This window comes from Peromyscus eremicus, chromosome 1, assembly GCF_949786415.1.
Source record: "Peromyscus eremicus chromosome 1, PerEre_H2_v1, whole genome shotgun sequence".
Classification (NCBI taxonomy): domain Eukaryota; kingdom Metazoa; phylum Chordata; class Mammalia; order Rodentia; family Cricetidae; genus Peromyscus; species Peromyscus eremicus.
This window is the reverse complement of record NC_081416.1, coordinates 142,849,700-142,874,068: the sequence shown is the minus strand read 5'-3', so window position 1 is coordinate 142,874,068 and position 24,369 is coordinate 142,849,700. Positions and strand designations below refer to the sequence as shown.

The 24,369-nt window shown below is 39.0% G+C and overlaps 1 protein-coding gene across 1 annotated transcript in view; it reads left to right on the top strand.

Annotated features, from left to right (window-relative positions):
* Herc2 (HECT and RLD domain containing E3 ubiquitin protein ligase 2) overlaps positions 1-24,369 on the top strand; it is a 168,642-nt gene that overhangs the window by 6,611 nt on the left and 137,662 nt on the right. Inside the window, exons 3-5 of the mRNA XM_059273697.1 lie at positions 13,384-13,498; positions 17,754-17,891; positions 22,483-22,702. Of these exons, the coding sequence (XP_059129680.1) occupies positions 13,384-13,498; positions 17,754-17,891; positions 22,483-22,702 (473 nt within the window). The remainder of the gene's footprint in view (positions 1-13,383; positions 13,499-17,753; positions 17,892-22,482; positions 22,703-24,369) is intronic.

The window sequence follows — 24,369 nt, the reverse complement described above, 5'->3', positions numbered from 1 at the left end:
GAGGTTTTCACTGCTATTGAGGGCACACTTTTACCAGTGATGTCTCTCTGACAATGCCACATACCTTCAAAATCAGTACCATGTGGGAGACTCTTACATATTACTAAGATCAGCTGCCAGTGTGAGGTACCTTGGCTACCTGTTGACCACAGCTCTGTGTGCTGACCTTGAGGAAACACTTCCCAGAATATTTCACCTCAGTGATGCTAGTTTTTTCTTAATCATTTCTAGTGTCTCAGCTCCAGCTGACCAACACTCAGTAGTATCCCAGCAAGGCAAAGATTTCACTCTGGTAATTGGAGTCTCTTAATTGTAGTCAGTTTCTCAACTCTAGCTGACTAGATTCATAGATTCCTAATATTTTATTATACAAATAGCCCTGCCAGAGTCTTGCTTATTTCTGAAACTTCTCAAGCTTCCATTGTCTGCATTGCTTTCAACATTTTAATCTTCCAAGGTTCCACAGAACAGCCAAATATTCAGTGGCTTTTCCAGTCCCAGATTCCAAAATGTTACCATAATCCTCCACAAAACACATGATCAAGTCTATGATAACAGTGCCCCACTTCTGGTACCAATTTCTGTCCTTCCTTTGTTTTTTTTTTCATATTTTTTTATATAACTAACTAATTAATTAATTTTATTGGTGTTTTGTTTACATATATGTCTGTGTGAGAGTAACTCCTGGAACTGGAGTTACTGACAATTATGAGCTACCATATGGGTGTTGGGAATTGAACCTAGGTTCTCTGGAAGAGCAACCAATGCTCTTAACCACTGAGCCATCTCTCCAGCCCCCAATATCTGTCTTAGTTAGGGTTTCTGTTGTAGTAAGACACCATGACTGAAATCAACTTGGGGTTGGAAAGGATTACAGTTTGTAGTCCATCATCCAGGGAAATCGGCAGGAGTCTGGAGGGAGGAACTGAAGCAGAGACCATTAATGAATTCTGTGTACTGGCTTGTTTCCTGTGGCTTGCTCAGCCTGCTTTCTTATATAACCCAGGACCACTTGCCTAGGGATGGCATCACCCATAATGGGCTGGGCCCTCCCATATCAATTACTATTAAGAAAATGCCCAACAGGCTTTCCTCTTTTCAGATGAATCTCTGTGTTAGGTAATTAAAAACCAACTAGCACAATGGTCTGTCATTTTTTTTACGGTCACATGGTCAGAGCTATTTGAATATTATACTTAGGCAGGAAGGTAACATAACACATGGATTAAGATATTTTTTGAAAAACATTGAAAAATTGACTTTCTATTCTGTCAATCTTTCTTGAAAATGTTCCCTATCGATATGTTAAATATTATGGAGGTAGGATGAAAAACAGCTCCTGCCCAGAAGGTGCCAATAGTTAAGTTGGATTGATAGCTAAGTGGAGATCATGTGATATGTAATGTGAGGCAGTACTAGAAAAAAATAAAAGAGCTAGTCAGTCATTGTTTAGTGTGAACCATTGAATTGTAAAAGGTTAGATCTTATATCTAATCAGGTTTGCTAGAAAACAACAACAACAACAAACCAAACAAAAGGCCAGGCATGGTGGTGCATGCTTTTAATCTAAGCACTTGGGAGGCCAAGGTAGTCAGATCTTCGAAACCAACTAACCAACCAAACAAACAAACAAAAAAAAAACCAATGTCAGGCCCAGAATCCAGACAAGGTGGGATGTTAATGAACTGCAAAGATAACAGAAAGCAGATTTTACCTTTGGGAGTGCATGGATTCATGGAGCACAAGTATGATTCTAGGTCATCTAGTGAGGTAGGATGTATTCCTTTGTGGAGGTGTATGCAGAGTGTGGAGAAGTAAGAGGAAATTGCAGTTGTTTTCTCCTGAGTTCTTTGTGTTTTCATTTTTGTTGTAAATATTTTGAGACTTGATTAAAAAATCCCTATCTATTACCTACTCAAATTCTTCAGTTTTATGCAATGTAAAATAGTTGATAGTGATTTGCTATAATATTTTTTGTTGATAGTGTGGCTTTTTAATTGATGCTTTTGATTATTTGGGCTTTGTAAATGTTCTTAGTCTTTTTTAATTAAAAAATAATTGTTCTTTCTTTTTTTTTTTTTGGTTTTTCGAGACAGGATTTCTCCATGTAGTTTTGGTGCCTGTCCTGGAACTCACTCTGTAGACCAGGCTGGCCTCGAACTCACAGAGATCCTCCTGGCTCTGCCTCCCGAGTGCTGGGATTAAAGGCGTGTGTCACCACCGCTGGCAGTTGTTCTTATTTTTATGTATGTGTCTGAGTTAGTGTATGGGTTCTCTCAGAGTGCATTTGATCCCCAGGCTGGAGTTAAAGGCAGTTGTATACTACCTGACATAGGTGTAGGGAACCAAACTCAGGAAAAAAGGGCACAAATTGGTGAGACAGGCTTATAACTCTGGCTTTTTGGGAAGCTGGGGCAGCAGGGTTGTAAGTTCAAGTCCTTCCTGGTGCAAGAGAAAGAGTTTGAGATCAGCCTGAGTACCTCAGTAAGGAACCAAACTCAGGAAAAAAGGACACAAATTGGTGAGACAGGCTTATAACTCTGACTTTTTGGGAAGCTGGGGCAGCAGGGTTGTAAGTTCAAGTCCTTCCTGGTGCAAGAGAAAGAGTTTGAGGTCAGCCTGGGTACCTCAGTAAGGTACTACCTCAAAAATTTCAAAGTGGGGAAGAAAGGAAAGGCTGGGAATACTAGAGATACAGAGCTCAGTGGTAGTGGTAGAGTGCTTGTCTGTCACATGTGAGATCAGCCTGGACTTTAAAGAATACCTGAGGAAGATTTCTTCTGGCTCCTGATGAATGAGTAGAAAGAGGAAGTTTTTTGATATCACATGACTGTAGATTCACATAGAACTAGTGGCCTGGTGTAGTCATGGGAGAGTCTGCTGGACTGCTATGTGTTTAGGGGATAGGAGCAAAGACTGGGATAGCATTGTACAGTTGAAGTTCTTACTGTAGTATTTTGCATCACTCCATTTGGGTTCTTCTTATAGAGCTTTTAATGCTTTTTTTTTTTTCTGAGTCAATCACTCATACCAATCTCTTGAATGATTCTGTCATTTGCATTGATTAGTAACTCTAGCTATAGGTTGATGTGTGTTTGCTAAAATGTGATTAAATGTTGAACATTATAAATATACTATTTTATGCTGAATTTTGTTTTACATCTTTATTTTTGAGATGGAGTAATACTGTGTTTCCCAGGTTGACTTTATAATTTTTTGATACAACTACTTCAGCCTTCTGAATGTCTGGGAGAACAGGCATGCATTATAGTACCTGGCTGTGGATTTAGTTTTAGTTTAGTTATTTATTTTTTTTAAGAGATAAACAAAGGTTGGGAAGTGTGAGGGTATCGTTAGTGTACAGTCTATGTGTATATGAAAATAAAAAAGTGAGAATGAGTTTTGCTTTGGCATACATGTAAATTGCTTGAGATCAGTTTGCTTTCAAAGCTCTATCTTAATGCTTAGTTAGGTTGATCTATAGTCTTTACTCTTAGATAATTTGTTGTAACCACTGAGGCAGTTCCCTTCTTAAGACTCTACCTGATGCTTGGTTGGTGGATACTCTCACTGTTGTAGTTGGGTTCTGTTGCTTGAGCCCATGCTTCATGTCCTGTAACCCTTCACATTGTGTTCCTCAAGATGTCCAGTCTGTGCCTTCCAACAGAAGATTACTTGCCATGTACACAGCTTCTGTCCCTTGCTCTTCCTGGGGAGATGCCAAAACACATGTCTTTAGCCCACATAGGGAACTGATGACAGAACAAAGTAACTTTCCTACCAAAATCCAACACGGTGAACTCTGGGTTTATAGACCATGGGTGACTCAAAGGCTACTGCATTACTACAGGCCTACGTCTGCCTAAGTGGTGACTCATGGAAACTAACTCTGGAGCTCTGTGGATGGTTTGCAGGTGGCTTGATAGATTTGACAGTCTCCTCTCTAGGCATCTGTTTACTACTTCTATAATCTCAAGGAGGGTTCTTGTAAATCTTGTTAGTTTCAAGGACTTTCTGAGACTTGTAAGTTGTTTACTTATCAGTCTTAGGAGCTGCCCCCTCTTCCTTTCTGGATGGAAAATTTCAGTTCTGAAAAACTGCTGCAGAATTGTGGTGGTGGTTTGAATGAGAAATGTCCTTCATAGGTTTACGTATTTGGACACTTGGTTCCTAGTTGGTTGGTACAGTTTGAAGAGAGGAACCTTGGGGGCTTGGAGAGATGGCTCAGAGGCTAAGAGTACTAGCTGCTCTTCCAGAGGTCCTGAGTTCAATCCCCAGCAACCACATGGTGGCTCACAACCATCTATAATGGGATCTGGTTTACTCTTCTGGCGTGCAAGCATACATGCAGGCAGAACACTGTATATATAATAAGATTAAAAAAAAAAAAGAATATGGAACCTTTAGGTGAAGCCTTGCTGGAGAAGTACTTCCATAGGGGTGGGCTTTGTGAGTTTATAGCCTCATCCCACTTCCAGTTCTTTCTTTCTGTTTGTGGTTTACTCAATTGTGCCACTGTATCCAGTGGTGACATTATTTTGTTATAGAGCCAGAATAAAGAGTTTTACTAAAGTATACTTTATAGTATCAAACAACTAGAAATTATGCAAATGCTTCTTAATAGGATAGTTATTAAATAAAATATGATTGCTCAGCCTCCTGCTCCCACTGCCTGCTCTCATGCCCCACCTCATTATAGACTTTCTTTCCCAAGGCAAAATAAAGCTCTTCCGTAAGTCACTTTTGGTCATGGTGTTTTGTCACAGCAACAGAAAAGTAACGTAACGGTCCTACACAACCCAGGTGATTAAAGAATGGACTGATTTATTTATTCCCTCCTTCTTTTCCTTCCTTTATGTTTCATCTTTTTTGCTGTTTTGTTTTTTGACGCTATCCTCCAACTTGCTGTGTAGCTGAGGATGACCTTGAACTTCTGATATCCTTTTTGTGCCTCTGAGTGCTGGAATTGCAGGCATACATCACCATACCTGATTTATGCAGTATTGAGGATTGAACCTAGGGCTTCATAAATACTAAGCAAGTGTTCTCTCAATTTAGCTCCATTCCCAGCCCACATTTTTAAAAATTCACTTTTGAACACCAGTGTCTCTGAATCTAGGCTGTATTCCAAAACACTGATATATGGATACCAGCCAATCTGTGGCAGTCCTAAAGTGCAGTTGGGGCCTAGCATGGTGGCCCATCATCTTTCTTGGGATGTTGGCATTTCTTGTAATCCATCATATATAACTCACTTGCTGTGAATTCTTCTCTCCTGGAATCTCTGCTAAGATCTAGGTTTATATTTGTGACATATTAGTAGGGAGAGTTGTTGATGGTAAGTAATTTACTCATTGAGAAAAAGTTTATTTAGGCTAATAGCTTTGAAGATTCTAGTTCATGACTGATTGATCCTTTTTTCTGCACATCACAGTGGTAGCATGTGGTAAAGCAAAATTGATCATCATATTAGCCAAGAAGCAGAAGGGAAGACTCATAGCTTGGAGTTCCACAGTTCCCTTTGAGGGGACTTAGATGACCTAAGTAAGGATCACTGTCCTAGTTAGGGTTTCTTTTTCTGTGATAAAACACCATGACCAAAAAGCAAGTTGGAGAGGAAAGGGTTTATTTGGATACTTATTTATTACACTTTCACATCACTGTTCATCATTGAAGGAAGTCAGGTCAAGTACTCAAGCAGGGCAGGAACCTGGAGGCAGGAGCTGATGCAGAGGTCATGCTCCCTGTAAGCTTGTTCAGCCTGCTTTCTTACAGAACCCAGGACCACCAGTCCAGGGATGTCACCACTTACAATGGGCTGGGCCTTCCCCATCAATTACTAATTAAGGAAATACTCTACAGGATTGCCTGCCTACATCCCCATCTTTTTTTTTTTTTTTCCGAGACAGGGTTTCTCTGTGTAGCTTTGCGCCTTTCCTGAAACTCACTTGGTAGCCCAGGCTGACCTCGAACTTACAGACATCTGCCTGGCTCTGCTTCTCGAGTGCTGGGATTAAAGGCGTGCGCCACCACTGCCCGGCTACATCCCCATGTTATGGAGGCATTTTCTCCATTGGGGTTCCTCCCTCTCAGATGACTATAGCCTGGGGCAAGTTGAGCCAGAACAATCACTCTAGTTCCTTTCTCCAATAGCAGCCCTCTGAGGACCAAGATGCAACTGTGAACCCTGAGGGACACTTACCTAAACCATGGTATTAGTATAAATCTTCACAGTTAAAACTGAACTAATTCTCATTCTTGTTTTTATTCTCTGCCTTTCTTCACTTTTTGTACCTGATCTGACCACTGATCTGAAAGAATCATAATATATTCCTTGTCTTGATTGATTGGCTCTTGACTCTGACTCTTTTACTTTATGTTTTTGTAGTTTCTTCTTTTTTCTCCCTTCTTTATAATTATAATTATGTGGAGACTTGAAAGGCTCCTGGGTTCCCTTGAGATATGAGCATGAAAGTTGAATGTAACTCCTGTAACATAGCACACCTGAGCCTTAAGGCCTGGCCCCTTTGTCTGTAGCCATTTGCACTGTGGTGCAGACTGGATTCCGTTGGTAGGTCTTTTTATTTATTTATTTATTTATTTATTTATTTATTTATTTATTTATTTATTTTTATTTTATGCATGTATACCTGCTTGCCAGAAGAGGGCATCAGATCTTGTTATGGATGGTTGTGAGCTACCATGTGGTTGCTGGGAATTGAACTTAGGACTTTAGAAGAGCAACCAGTGCTCTTAACCCCTGAGCTATCTCTCCAGCCCCATGACACACCGTCTTATTTATGGGTCTTGTGTGTAGTTTGTCAGAAGAGAACACAAGTTGAATGTATAGCCCAGAGGACCAGAATTTTGGGGACCGTTTTATCTCCTTTTGTTGCTTATCATGAATAATTTTATAAAAGTGATATCTGAATATTTACTTGCATAGATTAGGTGGGAAAGAACTCTGAAGAACTGGAGAGAAAGTATAGAAGATTTCAGGGCTGGAGATGGCTCAGCAGTTAAAAGCACTCACTGCTTCTGCAGGAGACCTGGCTTTGGTTCTCAGCACCACCTAGTGACCCAAAACTGTCTGCAACTCCAGATCTGGGGGGTACTATGCCTTCTTCTGCTTCTCTGGGTTCCAGCACATGTGATGTAGACATAAACTTATGTAAGTTCATGCCTGTACACATAAAAAAGTGTAGAAGAATTCAGTAATGAGGGGTATACATGATATTCTTTTGTGCTTAATTTATTTTAAAGAAATGCTATTGAAGGTAGTGGGTGCTTTATGAGGATGGTGCCTGCCAAGGAGTGAGATAGTGGAATTGTGTTTTAAAAAAGCCCTGACTATTAGATGGGTTAGAGAGATGGCTCAGTGGTTGGGAGCATTTGCTGCTTTTGTGGAGGACATGTGGGTTTAGTTCCTAGCCTACATGTCCACTCACATCTATCTCTAGCTGTGGTTCCAGAGGGTTCAAGACTATCTTCTGGCCTCTGTAGGCATTGTATGCACATGGTGCAGATACATACAAGCAGGCAAAGCATTCATACATACATGATAAAATGAATAAATTTTTTTAAAAAAGAAAATGGACAAATAGAGGTCTGTCCCTGTCCCCCCTCCTCCATCTCCCTTCTCCTACTTTTCTCCTCTCCCTTCTTCCCTCCCTCCCTCCTGCTCTCCTTTCTTTTTTTTTTTCTGTGTTTTTTTTGTAAGTCAGTGTTTCATTATGTAGTCATGGCCGGCATGGGACTCACTAAGTAGTGATGGCCTCAAACTTGCAGTGATCCTTATGCCTCTGCTTCCCAAGTGCTGGGATTACAGGATTACAACTGGGTTGAAGTAAGTCTTTTAAAGTGCATCTATAGTAGAAAAGATGGCTTCTCGCATACTGCAGTTTTCAGAGTGCATACCTCCTCAGGGTGTTTCCAATGTCTCCTTTTCCTGTTTTATGCTAGCTGTTAACTCTGGGAATCCTTTTTCTTCAACAGATGTGGACAAACTAGGGTGTTTTTTATTTTTCGTTTTTTCCCTTGAATGTCATTATTTACTCATGCAATTGAATTTACTGTTGTCTGTTACATTGGTTATGTATTGGTGATACCCAGAATTGTTCATAGCTTTGATAGGAATCTTGTCTTCATTAGTTTTTGTGCAAATTCATTCATTCATTCTTTCTTTTTTTTTTTGAGACAGGGTTTCTCTAGCCCTGGCTTTCTTGGGACCCACCTTGTAGACCAGGTTAGCTTCAAACTCAGAGATCTGCCTCCCTCTTCCTTCTGAGTGCTGGGATTAAAGGTGTGCACCTCCATACCTGGTCTCCTCCCCCTTTTTTTTTTTGAGAAAGTAGAGCATGGCATGCTCATATTGTAGCTCATGTTGTATTGCTTACACTGATTCCAGAATTAGCCTTTCTCTCTAAGAGCCCTGGTTCCTTTTAGTGGGAAATGGTGCTTTGGGGCCAATATCTTGGTACTCAGTGTAGGAAGATTGCTGTTTTTCAAGTTAAAATCTTTCCATACACAAAACAAATATATTTTAAAGATAAATTTTTGGTGAGATTCTAATCCAGATTGCTTAAATAATATTCCTTACTTTTGTTTCTTTACATTTAACACTTTAGTTTCTGGTAACATTAATATACTTAATCATAAGCAGGTTTTTATCATGTGAACATTATTTTATCAAATAACACACATGGAATTGCTTTTAAATGATAGTATCTGTGTTAATTCAGGTTATAAAAATGATCAGTACACAAGGTTTGGGAATTTTTCCTCTCCAGGTGTAGTGTCAAGGCTTTAATCCCAGAAAAGGCAGATGCAGGAGAATCTCTGACTTTGAGGCCAGCCTGGTCTACAAAGCAAGTTCCAGGACAACCAAGCTGTTACACATAGAAACCCTGTCTTGAATAAAACCACACACATGTACACACACACACACACACACACACACACACACACACAGATTTTTTTCTCCTTAGACTATTGTAGCTAGAGTTTTCCTGCCTTGCCCACAGTCAGGACAAATTTCTGTCACCCGCCAGTCCCACAGCTGCTCAGACCCAACCAAGTAAACACAGAGACTTAATTGGTTACAAACTGTGTGGCCGTGGCAGGCTTCTTGCTAACTGTTCTTATAGCTTAAATTAATCCATTTCTATAATCTATACCTTGCCATGTGGCTTGTGTCTTACCGGCATCTTCACATGCTGTTTGTCGTGGCGGCGGCGGCTGGCAGTGACTCCCTTTCTCTTCCTGTTCCCTTAATTCTCCTCTCTGTTAGTCCCGCCTATACTTCCTGCCTGGCCACTGGCCAATCAGTGTTTTATTTATTGACCAATCAGAGCAATTTGACATACAGACCATCCCACAGCAGACTATATTCTTAGACTATATTCTAATTATATGAAGCTTAAACAGTCCCTTGAAAAACATTTTTTAATTTTATTTTTGTGATTATAATATAATTGTATCATCTCATTCCTCCTTCAAACCTGTTTGCTGTCTTTCAGATTCATAGCCTGTTTTTCATTAATTGATGTTACATACATATATTATGCGTATATATACTCACACACATTCCTAGTCTTATATAACCTGCTTAGTCTATATAATGATACTTGCATGTGTGTTTTCAGGGCTGACCATTTGGTATTGGATAACCGGTTGGTGTGCTCTGCCCTGGAAAGACTATTTCTCCCACTCTTAGCATTTCTTAGTTGCCAGTAGTTCTTTATATAGGGTTGAGGCCTTGTGGGCTTTTTCCCTCCATATAAACATGTTTGTTGTTTTTGTTCAGCTCAAAAGCATTAAAAAAAAATAAACCTGGGTTTTTTGCTTATTTCCAGTTATAGGTTTTGCTTTTTATACTATAACTTGAATTAAAAATAAATGTTTATTTTATGTGTATGGGTGTTTTGTCTGTGTGTATATCTGTGCATCACATGCAAGCCTATGAGGTGCCATGTGGGTGTTGGGAATTCAACCTGGGTCCTCAGGAAGAGCAGCCAGTATTCTTAAGTGCTGAGTCAGTTCTCCAGCCCCAAAGCTTGAATTTTTGAGGATGGAAACAATTTATGTTTTGCACATAAGGAATACTCACATATTGCTTTTTTCTATTCCCTGCTTCCTCCATGTTCTATCTGTGTTTCCTCATACATAATCACTATTACTTATTTTTGGTTTATCATTTCAGAGCATATGTGTGCATGTATGCCCCTACCCCTCTTTTGCATATTACATGAAATTTAGTATAGTGAATATCCAAAGCTATCTTGAAGGAAAAGAACAATTCTGGAAGAACCAATATTTAATTCAAGTTATACTATATAGTGATAGTATGACAAATACCACAAAGCTAGACAATTAGAATACAACAGAGGAGCCAGATATGTAGACACATATCTGATTTTCCAGGAAGATGCTGAAAACATACATCAGAGAAAAGATATTCTGTTTGATCTGTGGTGTGAGAAGATTGTGTATCTATGGGGAGAAGACTGAAACTCATTCTCTACCTTTTATCCTGCATGAAAATCAACAAAATGAACCAAAGGCCTTAACTGTAACCCCAGAAACTTTGAAACTACTAATGGAAAACATATGGAAATACTTGAAAACACAGACATAGAAATTGTTTTTTAAAATAGTACCTCAGTGGGGCTGGAAAGGTGATTTAGTGATTAAGAGCACTGGCTACTCTTCCAGAAGACTTGGGTTCAATTCCCAGCACCCACATGGCAGCTCACAACTGTGTGTAACCCCAGTTGCAGGGGATCCGACACCCTTATATGGTCATACATGCAATCAAAACACCAGTGTACATAAAAATAAAATTAATTAATTAAAAAAGTAGTACCTCAGTAGTACAGAAAATAAGAAATTGACAGATGATATTGCACGAAAATAAGAACTTCATAGTGAAGGAAATAATCACCTGAGTGAAGAGGCAGCCTGCAGAATGGGAGATAACTTTTACCAGTTATGCATCTGACAGGATTTTAGTATTCAGAATATATAAAAAACTTGAACATCTCAAGCACTAATAATGTAGTCATGCTTAGGCCAATAACCAGAATACTTTCATATGAAAAAATAGGAATAAATACTTGAGAAAAGTAGCCAACATTTTTAGATATGAGCAAATATAAATCAAAACTACACTGAGATTACATCTCACCCTATTCAGGATGGCTGTCATCAGTACAGAACCAAATGGTGATGTGACTGGTGGGAAAAAGGAACCCTCACGACAGGGAATGTCCCCAAAGGAATGAAAGGCTACATATGGTAGATACCTACTACATACCCACGCCTACTGTTTTCTAGTCACAGCAGCCAGGTCATGAAATCATTTGGTGTCCATCAGTGGAGGAATAGGTAAAGAAAATGTGGCATGTATGTGTACACACACACACACACACACACACACATACACACACACAGAGTGGACTGTTTCTCAATCATTAAGAAGGAAAAGTTGAAATCATTTTTGAGAAAAATGAGCGGAACTGAAGCTCATGAGCAAAATAAGCCAGATTCAGAAAGGCTAAGTATGTTTTCTCTAGTCTGGAGATTCCTTTTTTTTTTTTCTTTTTAAAAATAAATGTAGGGGGGCTCTTAAGGACTAGACCAGTGATAAGTATATGTGTGGAGATGACTATGTATAATAGAGTGAATGTATAATATGTGAAAATATAAGAAATCCATGAATTAGCCTGATGGCGGTGGTGCACGCCTTTAATCCCAGCACTCGAGAGGCAGAGGCAGTCAGATTTCTGTGAGTTTGAGGCCAACCTGGGCCACAGAGTGAATTCCAGGACAGCCAGGGCTACACAGAGAAACCTTGTCTCAGGGGAAAAAAAAAAAAAAAAAAAAAAAGAAACCCGCTAATTTGTAAAGACCTGCCATTGTGACACATTCCTGTAGTCCCACAAGGAATTCGAGTTGGAGGCTGGCCTAGGATGCTTTGTAAGAACCTGTTTCAAAAAAAATTAAAACCGTATAGGGAAACCCTGTCTGGAAAAACCAAAATAAATAAAAAAAATATAAAAATAAAAATAAAAAAAACAAACCAAACAAAAACCACAGAGACATGATCCACTAATGAAAGCCAGCACAGTGTACACAGTTACATAATGCGCTCTTTCACCTTATTGTTTTTGTTGTATGATCTTTAACATGTTACCTGTTTTTAAATCGAGTAAATAGTCCATCGTTTTATTATTGAATGATTGAATTAAATAAGGGGAACCAGAAATTCCTCCCCTCCTTTATATAATTCTTTAAAACCTTGGTGCTGAAGACACTATACATTTTGGATACAGAACTTGGAGAAATTGAGCTAGAACTGACTTGAAAGCCTCCTCTGTGAGAACTGGCTCTTATAGTATCAGAGGCTATTATGTAAGCTTCCAAGGGAAAAAAGCAACCAGTAGTCCTCCCCAGCCATGAAGCCTGCAAAATGCAGCTCTCACTGGCCCACTAAGATATCCCCAATGGTACAATAGTTGCACTTTTACTTTGGGGGTAACTACCAGCTGTCTAATTGGATTTACAGCCAGCTTAATAGGAGGGCATTCATGCCCAATACTGTAAACCTGTGGCTGCAGAAGTCATAGACCCTAGAGGTGAACCTACTCCTAAATTGATATAATTTTTAACTGTATTCTAAATACTATCCTTGTATCTACAGGTAAGTAGTTCTAACCCCTTATCAAAGAATTTTCTTTGGGTAGCAGACAGAGGCAATTGCAGGAATTCACAGCTGGTCATAACTACAGAGAAATAACTGTGGAGTGCCCAGCCCTAACTGACAGAACATAACACCCTCACCTAAGGCTAAAGGAACATCATGGAAGAGGGGGTGGAAAGATTGTAAGAGCCAGAGGACCAGGGTGCTGGCAGTGAGTTAGTGTCTTCTAGACATGATAGGGATGCTGTACCCATAACAACACAACAATATGGTTACCTAAACAAAGCTCTATACAACGTCAGCACCAGTTGGCATGCCAGTGTGGATGGGGAAATTTCACAAGGCCCCATCCCAGATCAAGAGCTATAGGCAGTGTGTCTGCTGAGAGAATCAGTTTTCATCAGTGATAAACCCTGATAGGTTATCAAGGTCAGCCCTAAACACATGAGCAATACTCAGTAAGTTGTATATATTTTATATATGTGTGTATAGGTGTGTGTAATATATATGTATGTAAGTAATAATTAAGAGGTCATGAATATGAGAGGGGCACAGGAGTTGGAGGGGCAGAAGGGTGGAAATGATATAGATAGAGTACTCATGAAATTTTCAAAAATAAAAAATTTGATTAAAAAAGATTTATATGGATCTCTCTGTAAGTTTATCTTTTTTGTATTTGCCAGCTTGCATTCACGAGAGATGGACTCTGTGGTCTGTGGAATGAAATGGTTAAAGATGGAGAAATTGTGTATACTGGGACAGAATTAACCCAAAATCGAGAGCTCCCTTCTAGAAAAGGTAAAATCTTTTAATGAATACTTGTTTATGTTGTAAATACTATAAAAATTGTGTGTGTGTGTGTGTGTGTGTGTGTGTGTGTGTGTGTATGTGTGTGTGTACACAGTGTGTGTATACAGGTACCATGCTGTACATATCAGAGGACAACTTGGAAGTTGGTTCTCTGGTACGTGAGTCCTGTGGATTTAACTCAGGTTATTTGGTTTGGTGATAAGTGTCTTTACACGCTGGGCTATCTTCTCCCCCTTTAAAAATTATGTGTATTTGTTTGTGCTTGTAAATTGCATTTTACAGAGACTTTGTAATATGCTAGAAAACAGGAGCACCTGAGCTTTGGTCTTGGAACTTTATTCACCCTTTGGTAATTTTTGTCTAAGATGTTAGTTAATATGTCAAGCTGTCCAGATTTTTTGTTTGTGTTAATTAGTGTATAGCTTGTAGGAAATCATGAATAGTTTCTCCTTTAAATTTTGAAACAGATCTTCCTGTAACTAATTATAAATGTTGATTATTGTGAGATTGGATGCACATTATTCCTCTCTAAACCTTTGTTAAGGAATAGTAATCCTGTTGAAGCCTGTAGTGCTCAAAATTCAACATGACTCATTTGTGCCTGGTGATTGAAATCAGCACCAAGACTGTAAAAGGACGTGGAAGCCAGCACCTACTCCAGATTGTCTATCTGAAAAGCCTCAATTGAGGCTTGTTGCAGAGTCTGTTGAGTGTTACTCCAATATAAAGACATTACTACTTTTAGAATGCATAGCTTTTCTCCTTGTGGAATGAATTGGTATACTGTTGATTGGAAAGAGCATGAGGAAAAGTATTTTTAGCTTATGTTTTTTGGTTATTTTCATCTATTAGAGTGAGTTCTGTTTCTTGTGTTTATGTGGAAATTTCCATATACACACAGAATCACCCAGAGATATGTACAGTGAATTGATACCAAGTCATCCCTTCACTGTTTGGCTCAACTTGTTTATCACACCACTTGTGTCCATCCATGGATGTGTCTCACCTGGCTTCCTTGGATGCTTCCTGCATAGTGTTACCTTGATTTTTTTTTTAAATAAAAAGTTTTCCTTTATTAGTGTGTATGTAGGGAGGGTGTGTGTGTTTGAAAGCAAGTATACATGAGAAAGTCAGATAATAATTACAGGAGTCAATTCTTTCCTTTCATCTTGATTTTTGAGGTAGGGTCTTGTTTCTGCTTCTCTGTGGGCCCTAGGTTAGCTGGTCCCAAAGCTTACAGGAACAAATATGAAGCAAACTTTACTTTTTGTATCAAGCCTAGGGTTTTAAGCATGCTAGGCAAATACTCATGAGTCATGCTAGACAGACACTCTGGGCTGTGCTATACTCAGTTTACAAAACTTGTTTTAAATAGTAAGGCCTTTTAGTGTTTAGGATCCAGAGAAGTTAGGGTTGATGTACAGAAAATGTTAACAGAAGAACATTTTGAGTTTAGCCCACAGTATTTGGCTGGACTATTAATTTTTGAAATCAAACTCCTTTTGGGCCCTTCTCTATTGAGTCATTAGCAGCTGTCTAGGTCCTAGGCTTAGCGGTTTGGACAAAGAAGGCCTTGGGTGGTTTGTACAAACGTCCTCATCTTAACTGGACAGGAGTGTCTTAAAGTCCTAAGGTTAATCAGTGGTTAGCTGGTCCTCAGATGAGCTAACAAGCAACCGGAGGTCTGCTCATAGCCCCTTATGTTTTCCCAGGGCCTTAGGAATTTAATGCCCTGGCCTTTTTCTTCTCGGCAACGTGTGTGTGTGTGTGTGTGTGTGTGTGTGTGTGTGTGTGTGTGTGTGTGTACATATGTACGTGCATGTGTGTGCATGTACGACTGGGCTTGGAATATGCTTAGTAATATGCTCTACCACTGAACTACACTCTATATTCTTTCCAGCATTTCTTATTTACTGTGTTTGGATAGTTTGTCTTCTGTGTGTACCTTTTGATTCCCACAGTCATGAAAAGGAGAGTATGTAGGCACTGAAGTGAATTTCTTTCTCTGTGAGCTGCTGGTGCTAATTATTGTAGTGTTGGTCATGCTCTTGAGGGACTTCATCTTGCTCTTGCTGTAGTATTCTGATTTGTGCTCCTGAGAGTAAAGCCTGAGTTGTGCTTGGAGATGCTTCTTGTTAACTGCCACATCTTTTCCATCCTTAAGAAGTGAAAGAAAGTGATATGATCTTTCATACAATACATTTTAACACGTGTGGATTCCTGTAGCCTCCATAATCTGCATACAGTTTGACCACTCTCCAAACTCCAGCGTTGCTCTGTTCATCCTCCTAGACCTTCATCCACCGATCTGTTCTTGAGACATCAGTGTAGTGTTTCGGTGCCTGTGACTTTTATTGTATGGAAGTAGAATGTGAGGCTCTTTTGTCCATGTAGTTTGTTCCCTTTTGCCATTTGGAGTTTGTTCCAGAAAAATCCACAGCTTATAGGTACATGAAAAGAAAGAAAGGGAGGTAGATGGATCTAAAATTGTAGAGAGAACAGTTTATTGGGACTAACAGAAGTGTGGTCCTTGGTGGCAGCAAGACCAGTTGGATCCCACAGTTTGAGTCAAAAAGAGTGATGAGTTTATGGTTGGAGAAAAGTGACTTCATCATGGCTGGAATGTACTTGTTTATCTTAAGATCCTGTTAAAGAATCAGGTGTGCCCTGGGAGCCAAGGTCTAGTTATAAAACTACATGTAGCACTCTAGTGGTTTTGTATAGTATGATTTGTTGGTAAATGAAGCGGGAAAAACATAACAGGGTTACTCTGGGATAGCCATGATAGTTATGACATAGGATGACTGCAATGTGGCCAAGCCATATCCATCTAGCAGGAGAGGGTCGTGGGCACCTGCTACTTGTCGTTAAGCCAGACAGAAGTTGTGTGTTACCTAGAATCTGTTGCTTGTAATTGGCATCTGAAGTGGGTACAGAGCCTTTAACTCACTTGTTCTGTTCTAAGTCCAGCTGGTTACTACCAGAATCAAATTAAATTGCTAGATAGAGTTGGTGTTAACAGAGAATTAGAAAATTGGTTGGTGTGAAATGTGCGCGCGCGCGCGCGCGCGCGTGTGCACACACACACACACACATACACACACATAGCATATATGTGTGTATGTGTGTGTGTGTATATATATAGTATATATATGTAATTTATGTGATTATTTTCCTTATGACAGGACTTGTTAGCATTTCAGGGTTAAGATTCTTTCCATCTTCTCTTTACAGCCATGTAAGGGATTTCAAGGCACTTACTACTGTCTGAGACTTTACAGTGGCTTGAGGTGGTAGTTTTCAACTTTTCTTTTGTGACTCAGTGCTCCTGAATTATACTTCAATGATAATGGTCCTTAAACTGTATATGTGTATGTGTGTGTGTGTGTGTGTGTGTGTGTGTGTGTGTGTATGTGTATGTATGTATGTATGTGCCGTGTGTGTGTGTGTGTGTGTGTGTGTGTGTGTGTGTGTGTGTATGTATGTATGTGCCATGGCATGTATGTGGGCATCAGGACAGCTACCACTTTTATGTGGGTTCTGGGAATTGAACTCAGATTGTCAGGTCTCCACTGAGCCATCTTGCCATCTCAGGGATAGTGATCTTTTATAGCAGTGATTCTCAGCTGGCAGTAGAGGAGAACACTGTACAGTTAAAAAATGATTTTAGAGTTTGTCTCCCTAATTCTCCCTTTGGTTGTTCAGCAATTTTGAGTTACTGGATTAAAGCAGTTATTGTAAAGTCCAAATAGATCAGTATTAAGGACATTGTGAAATCTAGTAGGACATTGAAAAGTATTAAAAACAAAACAAAACAAAACAAAACAAACCTTCATGCTTTAAAGAATTTGAAAAATCCCTTATTGTATTTTCATTATTAAGTAAACTATGCTGACTCTTTTGTAGTTTTAATTCATGTGATTTTTTAAAAATCCTAAAACGTTGAGTTACTGATATGGGAGAGTGCTATAACTCTCCCATGTTTGGGAAGACTTATTTGTAGAGATGGATAAGAGGTGCTCCGCCCTCCTCTCTCTGTTTCCTTCTCTCCTTCCCTCCCTTCCTCTTACCCTTATTTTGTGTCAGGGCCTTACTCAGTTGCCCAGGCTTGCCTGGAACTTACTATGTGGCTTAAGATGGTCTTGAACTCATGTGCTGGGGATTATAGGCATGAGCCGCCATTTCCAGCTTGACTGTTGGTTTTGAAAAACAATTATGGACTTAAGCACTTTTAATTCACCAGATGATGGTGTTGAAACTCAGAGTGGAACCAAGAAAGAAGATCTTAATGACAAAGAGAAGAAGGAGGAAGAAGAGATGCCTACACCCGTGTATAGAGCCAAATCAATCCTGGAGAGTTGGGTCTGGGGCAAGCAGCCAGGTATTACACTTTCTGACAGCAGTGGATCAAGTTTTTGTTTGTTAATAGAATTTTCTAAAATTAAAACCTGTATTACAGTAAAATGTGTCTGATATAAAATATAATAGTAAAATATATCTGATCTATAATCATTATAACCATTTTTTAAGCATACAGTTTATTAAATTTGTTTATACTCTGGTACAAAATCAATACCACTCATATCCATTCACCACTGTCCCCCAATCCTCCAGGCAATCACAGTCATCTTTGATGTCTGCACTTCAGTCTTCACAAGCACCACACATAAATAGACTCAGATAGCATTTATTCCTATTATCTAGCTTATCTTGTTTAGTATATATTTAAGTTTATCCATGCTGTGGCCTTTTTGGTTTTCAAGACAGGGTTTCTCTGTGTAGCCCTGGCTGTTCTGGATCTCATTCTGTAGATTGGTCTGGCCTCGAGCTCAGAGATCCACCTGCCTCTACCTCCCAAGTGCTTGCTGTGGCCTTTTAAATGTTAAATAATATTTAACTGTTTGTGTGCATATTTTGATTATATCTGCTTCAGTTGGTGGACCCTTGGGGTACTTCTCCCTTTTGTTTTTGTTTTTTCACATAATTATAACCTTTATTTAAAATAACTTTTATCTAGGAAGCTCATTTTACATGAGTTTCCAACTAGTTACTAGAGACAGAAACAATAAATAAACAAATGAAACCAGAAAAAAGTACTTTGTAGAAAAAGTATAAAAGGAACAATTCTACATGTGAAAAAACAATAAATATTAACTGCAAAGCATCTATGTACTAGTCTGGAGGTGTCTCTCCTAGTAAGCGCCACTGTCAGCCTTGAGATCTGATTCATTGTCATTGGGTCCTGAGTAGGTGAATGCTGCTGCCACAGACATGGTTGTCTACTGTCTGCTTGAGGTCACTGCTTTTAGTTCTGTGTGCATTCCCAGGTACACTGGATTGTGTGGGAATACTGTGATTAACTTTTCCAAGCACTGGTACAGTGTTTTCCAGAGGCCACATTAGGTTTTCATTCTCTCAGCAGTCCACAAGGGTTCTAGTTTCTCTGGGTCCTTGCTAACACTTAATTTCCTCTTGATAATATCCGCCTTGATGAGTATGAAGTGACATGTTACTGCTTTGATTTGTATTTATTAATGATTAAGTGATGTTGAAAATTTCTTTTCCAATGCCAACTGATCTATATGTTCTTTGTTCTTTGGAGAAATATTTATTCAAGTCTTTGTTCACAAAAATACATTTTTTCTTTTTTAGTTATAACTAAACTGTGTGTAGATGATATTAAATTCATCCACTTCTTTTTATCCAAGCAAGTAAAACTTACACTTTTCTTTTTTGGTCTTCCTTTATTTTATTTTATTTAATTTCTAAAAATATCTGATGCATTTTTTTTTAAAAATTTGTTTTTAATATGTGTTGGGGCTTGATCCTAGGGTCTTATGTAAGTTAAACACATGGTATACCATTGAGCTATATTCTTAGACACCACAAAGGTTTCAGTTCACAAAGAATATATGAATTTTTTTTTTGTGAAAGTTCATAGATTATAAAGACATAACTGTCTACCCCAATTACAGTTTTATTTTGAGGATTTATTGCTCTTACCAGTTTGGTGTTGACATTTAAACTTGTTTTTTCCTTGTGCACATACATATAAATGTGTAAGTATAATTTAAGTTTTACCTATAGTAAATACTAGTTCTCAGCTCATAGTGTTTTTGTAAGAACAGCAGACTGAATAGAGTGATGCTTTTGTCTAACACATATTAGTGTAATTAATTTAATTTTTTTTGTCTTTTATGGAGAGAGAGAAACAAATCATAATCTGACTGCTTTTCTTCTCTTTCTTACTAGGAGTATTGAAGCTTTTAGTGTTAATTGTAGGCTTTTCTTTAGTTCTTTAGGCTTTACTTCATGTAATTTTTAAAACTTAGTAATTAGGTACATGAACCTTTAGATTTTTTTTTTCACACTGGCAGAAGTGAAATATATTAAAACATTGAGATTCCATCTCCTCCTGGACAGAGTGTATGTCATTAAGAAAACAAATGATGCTGGGCGACAGTGGTACATGTCTTTAATCCCAGCACTCGGGAAGCAGAGACAGGTGGGTCTCTGAGTTCGAGGCCAGCTTGGTCTACAGAGTCAGTTCCAGGAAAGATGCCAAAGCTACACAGAGAAACCCTGTCTCAAAAAAAAAAAAAAAAAAAAAAAAGAAATGACACATTCTGGTGAGGATGTGTTAATAAAGGAACCCTTGTGACTGCTGATGGGACTATAAGTTTAACCATTATGAAAATCAGTATGGAGGTTCCCCCAAAAAACCAAAGTAGATATATCATGTGACCAAGCTAAACTACTGCTAGGTATATACATGAAGGACTCAAAATCAACACAGCACAGAATCTTGTATATCAGTGATTATTACATTAATATTCACAATAGTCAACTTGTGGATTCTGCCTAGGTGTCTTAACAATAAGGAAAATGTGTGTGTGTGTGTGTGTGTGATAGAGGTTTTATTCAGCCATGAAGAAGAATAAAATTGTGATGACACATGCCTTTAGTCCTTGCACCTGGGAGGCAGAGGCAGGTATATCTCTGAGTTCAAGGCCAGACTGGTCTACAGAGCGAGTTCCAAGACAGCCAGGACAGGACTACATAGAGAGACCCTGTCTCAAAAAACAAACAACAACAAAGAATAAAATTATGTCATTTGCAGGAAAATGGATGCACCTAGAGATCATCAAATAAGTGAGACTCAAAAAGATAAATGTTATATGTTTTTTCTCGTTTTTAGGTCCTAGATTTTGTATAGATCTATGAAATCATGTATGTGGGATGTGAAAATAAAATAGGGATAATGGGAAGGGAGAGAGGGAACAAGGGAAGGAGAGATGGGTATAGACAATGTATGTGAATAATGTATAAAAAGGTCTATGAAGTCCATCCCTGTGTACAATTAATACTTGCCAGTGAAGATTTAAATTAGAAATACAAGGTGGAAACTGACTTTTCAGAAGATGTAAAGCATTTTACTAGCCTTTTTTGATTTCTAAAAGGAATTCCTCTGGGATATGTCTGTGACTGCCTTGTCTCTGTGAAGATGCTCCATATAGTGAGGGTTGGATGCCTTTTAGTGTTTCTTCTGCAGACTGGCTTGAAAAGGATGCCCTTAGAAGTCTGGGATGCTACTTCACTGGGAAACATTCTGTTTTTCCATCTTGATACCAATATGGAATTCAGGGTGTTGCTCATCTTGCTTTCCATAAGTGTCAGCTCTTAGACATTTCAGTTTTAGATTGGCATCCTACTACAGTGCCTGTTCACCAGGATTGAAGTTGAGTTGAGTTCTGGGAAGTAGTGAGATGTAATCTCTAATTCTTTCTAAGAACTTTACTTTGAATAGAAAGCATGCTCAAGTGATGGGTAGCCAGAAACTGATATCTTCCATTCAAGAGAGGTTGGTTGTGGCTTTGTGATTGTCTGTCAGGGTCCGAGTCTTGAAGGCTGAAGACTGTTGAAGTAGAGACAGAACATAAACACAGGAGTAGTGCTAGCATGGGGGTTGTTGAGAGGTAACTTTTTACAGCTGCAAGTTTTTGTAGTCTTAGGTAACTTGTTGCTAGGCTAGGATTTTTAACTTATTTTATTCATGTGATTGTCTGATAGCTACTTAAAAACTTTTGTGAAAAATTCAAACATATACTAGAGGGAATAGCTTAATAAAATTTATCATACAATTTGAGTATTTTATCTTCCAATAAAATAGTTTCATAAATGTATTCCTTTCATTAGTTATTCATACCGAATAATTTTATTGTAACACTGCTTTTGGTTTTGGGGAGACCTATCTGCAGCACACATGTAAAATGAATGGGGTGTGGTGGCTCTCACTTGCAGTCTTAGCACTGAGGAGATAGAGACAGGCAGATCCCTGGGGCTTGCTGGCCAGCCAGCCTAGTGTACTTGGCATGTTCCAGGCCAATGGAAAACCCTGTCTCAAAAAACCAGGTAGGTAGCATGTGATGAATAACACCTGAAGTTGGCCTCTGACCTCCACACACGTGCACTCGCCTACACAGAAACACATGCACTCAAAGTAACCTTTGTTTTTATTTTGACCTTAGTTGTGTAGCAAAGTGGCTAGAGTTTTGTTTTTTCTTCTAAAAAGTGGGCTACTGAGAAGTTTGACTTTATAGTTTTGAAGATTTGTTCATTCATTTCTGTGGGGCTAAGCCTTGAGCCCAGGGCCTTTTTCATGCTAAGCAAGTGCTCTACAGCCCTTCAGTTTTTTATTAGCAACTTTTACATGATGATTACTGAGAAGTAGTGTATCCATGTCTTGTGCTATACTCCTCTGTGTGATTTTAGTCAAGTTACTTAACCCTTCTATGCCTGAGTTTCCTGTGTGGACATAGATTACTACCAGCTAATATGTGTACACTGTTTAATGATTTGGATAGTATTGTATATGTAGGTGTTTCTACTGTTATTGTCTAATTTCTTAGTATTACTGCCAGCCCTGCTCAAGATGTTGACAAGTTAGAATGTTTTCTTATCTTGTGTTTCAGATGTGAATGAACTGAAGGAGTGTCTTTCTGTGCTGGTTAAAGAGCAGCAAGCCCTGGCTGTCCAGTCAGCTACCACGACACTCTCAGCCTTGAGGTTGAAGCAGAGGCTAGTGATCCTAGAGCGCTATTTCATTGCCTTAAACAGAACTGTTTTCCAGGAGAATGTCAAAGTTAAGTGGAAAAGCAGCAGCATTTCTGTGCCTCCCACAGAGAAGAAAAGGTAATAATAAAATGGAAGAACCCTGTTGTCATTCCCTGTAAGTTCTGACTCTTTTGTTTAAGACAGTTTCTTTATTACTAAAGATGCTTCCAGACATAGGGTTTTTAATTTGTGGTTATTTATTACTACATCAACCAATTTGCCCCTTGGCATTAACTGATAACTACTAGAATATTTAAGTCTCATGTAAAATTATATTTTTTCTCAATGTAACTATGAAAATTCTTGTTCACATGAGAACAGAGTGCCAGGGTAACTCATTTTATATGGTTAGGAGCTTGTTTCTTTTGTTGTGAGAGTGGCTTTCACTCCCTAGAGTGCACATGGAAATTGTGTAGAGGATGCAGCAGGCAGTGTGGGAAACTCATGCATCTGGCAGACAAGTGTTAATTGTAGCTTCATTTGGTTTCCCTCCCTTCTCCCTCATCTCTACTCTCCTTTCTTCTCTCTCCTTTGTCTTCCTACCTCCCTTCTCCTCTCCTCTCCCTGAAGTATCTGGTTGAAGTCATGTTGTCACATTTAAAGTTAAGTTTTCATGGTAACTGTGTCACGGGACCTCTGGGGTTTCTTTCTATTTGAAACTAGCTGGGGCACAGTTTTTCATTTCCTGACCACATAGACAGCAGCCCACAATGGTGGTCACTGGTCTAAGAGCTCTGTATATGTGAGTAGTTGATGCTAAGAGACCTTCAGCACACTTGTGTGTTGATCAGATCACCTTCAGATACAGAGAGTATCTTGAGTCCTCTGTTGACTTAGTATTGGTGAGTTAGTTGGAATATCTTTCATTAAGTGAAGGAATTCCTAAAATTAAAAAAAAAGTTCTTGGATTTATAGTGGTTGTATTTACTTATTTGCGCCCACGCGCGCGCGCACACACACATAACAATAGTTAAAAAACAGAGGCTACCATTTTAAGAGTGGTTCTTACATTGTCTTAGAGCTATTGGTTCTTTCTTGGGGGCCAAGATCCTGACTGTCTGAGGAGAGTTGAGCTTCATGTTTACACAGGAATAGTTTTCTTCAAGGGAAAATGTTAGTAATAGTCCTCCAAACTCTCCTGATCAGATTTAACATATGTACTCATCTTTAAAGGTTCTGTTGTGTAATACTTATATTTCTCATTCAGAAATATATTCCTGTGTTCCTGACATCCAGTGCCTCTTCTGGAAGTAGCAAATAGCTCTCTTCTCCCTTCATAGTCACTCACAGATGTGCACAGAGTTTCCCCTGAACTATTCAGGCCCTCACAGATGAGTGCACACAGCCTCCCCTGCACTATTCAGGCCCTCGCAGATGAGTGCACACAGCCTCCCCTGCACTATTCAGGCCCTCACAGATGAGTGCACATAGCCTCCCCTGCACTATTCAGGCCCTCACAGATAAGTGCACACAGCCTCCCCTGAACTATTCAGGCCCTCACAGATAAGTGCACACAGCCTCCCCTGCACTATTCAGGCCCTCACAGATAAGTGCACACAGCCTCCCCTGCAGTATCCAGGCCCTCACAGAGAAACTTTTCCTTTACAAAGCCTATTTTATTTAAAGTTTAAAAAAATTGAAACTAAAACCCACCAAGGATCCTGATAGCTAAAGAAAACCATAAGTTACGTGGCCTATCTTTTTACTTCATTATTTTCATGTTCCTCTGACTGACCAGTTATTAT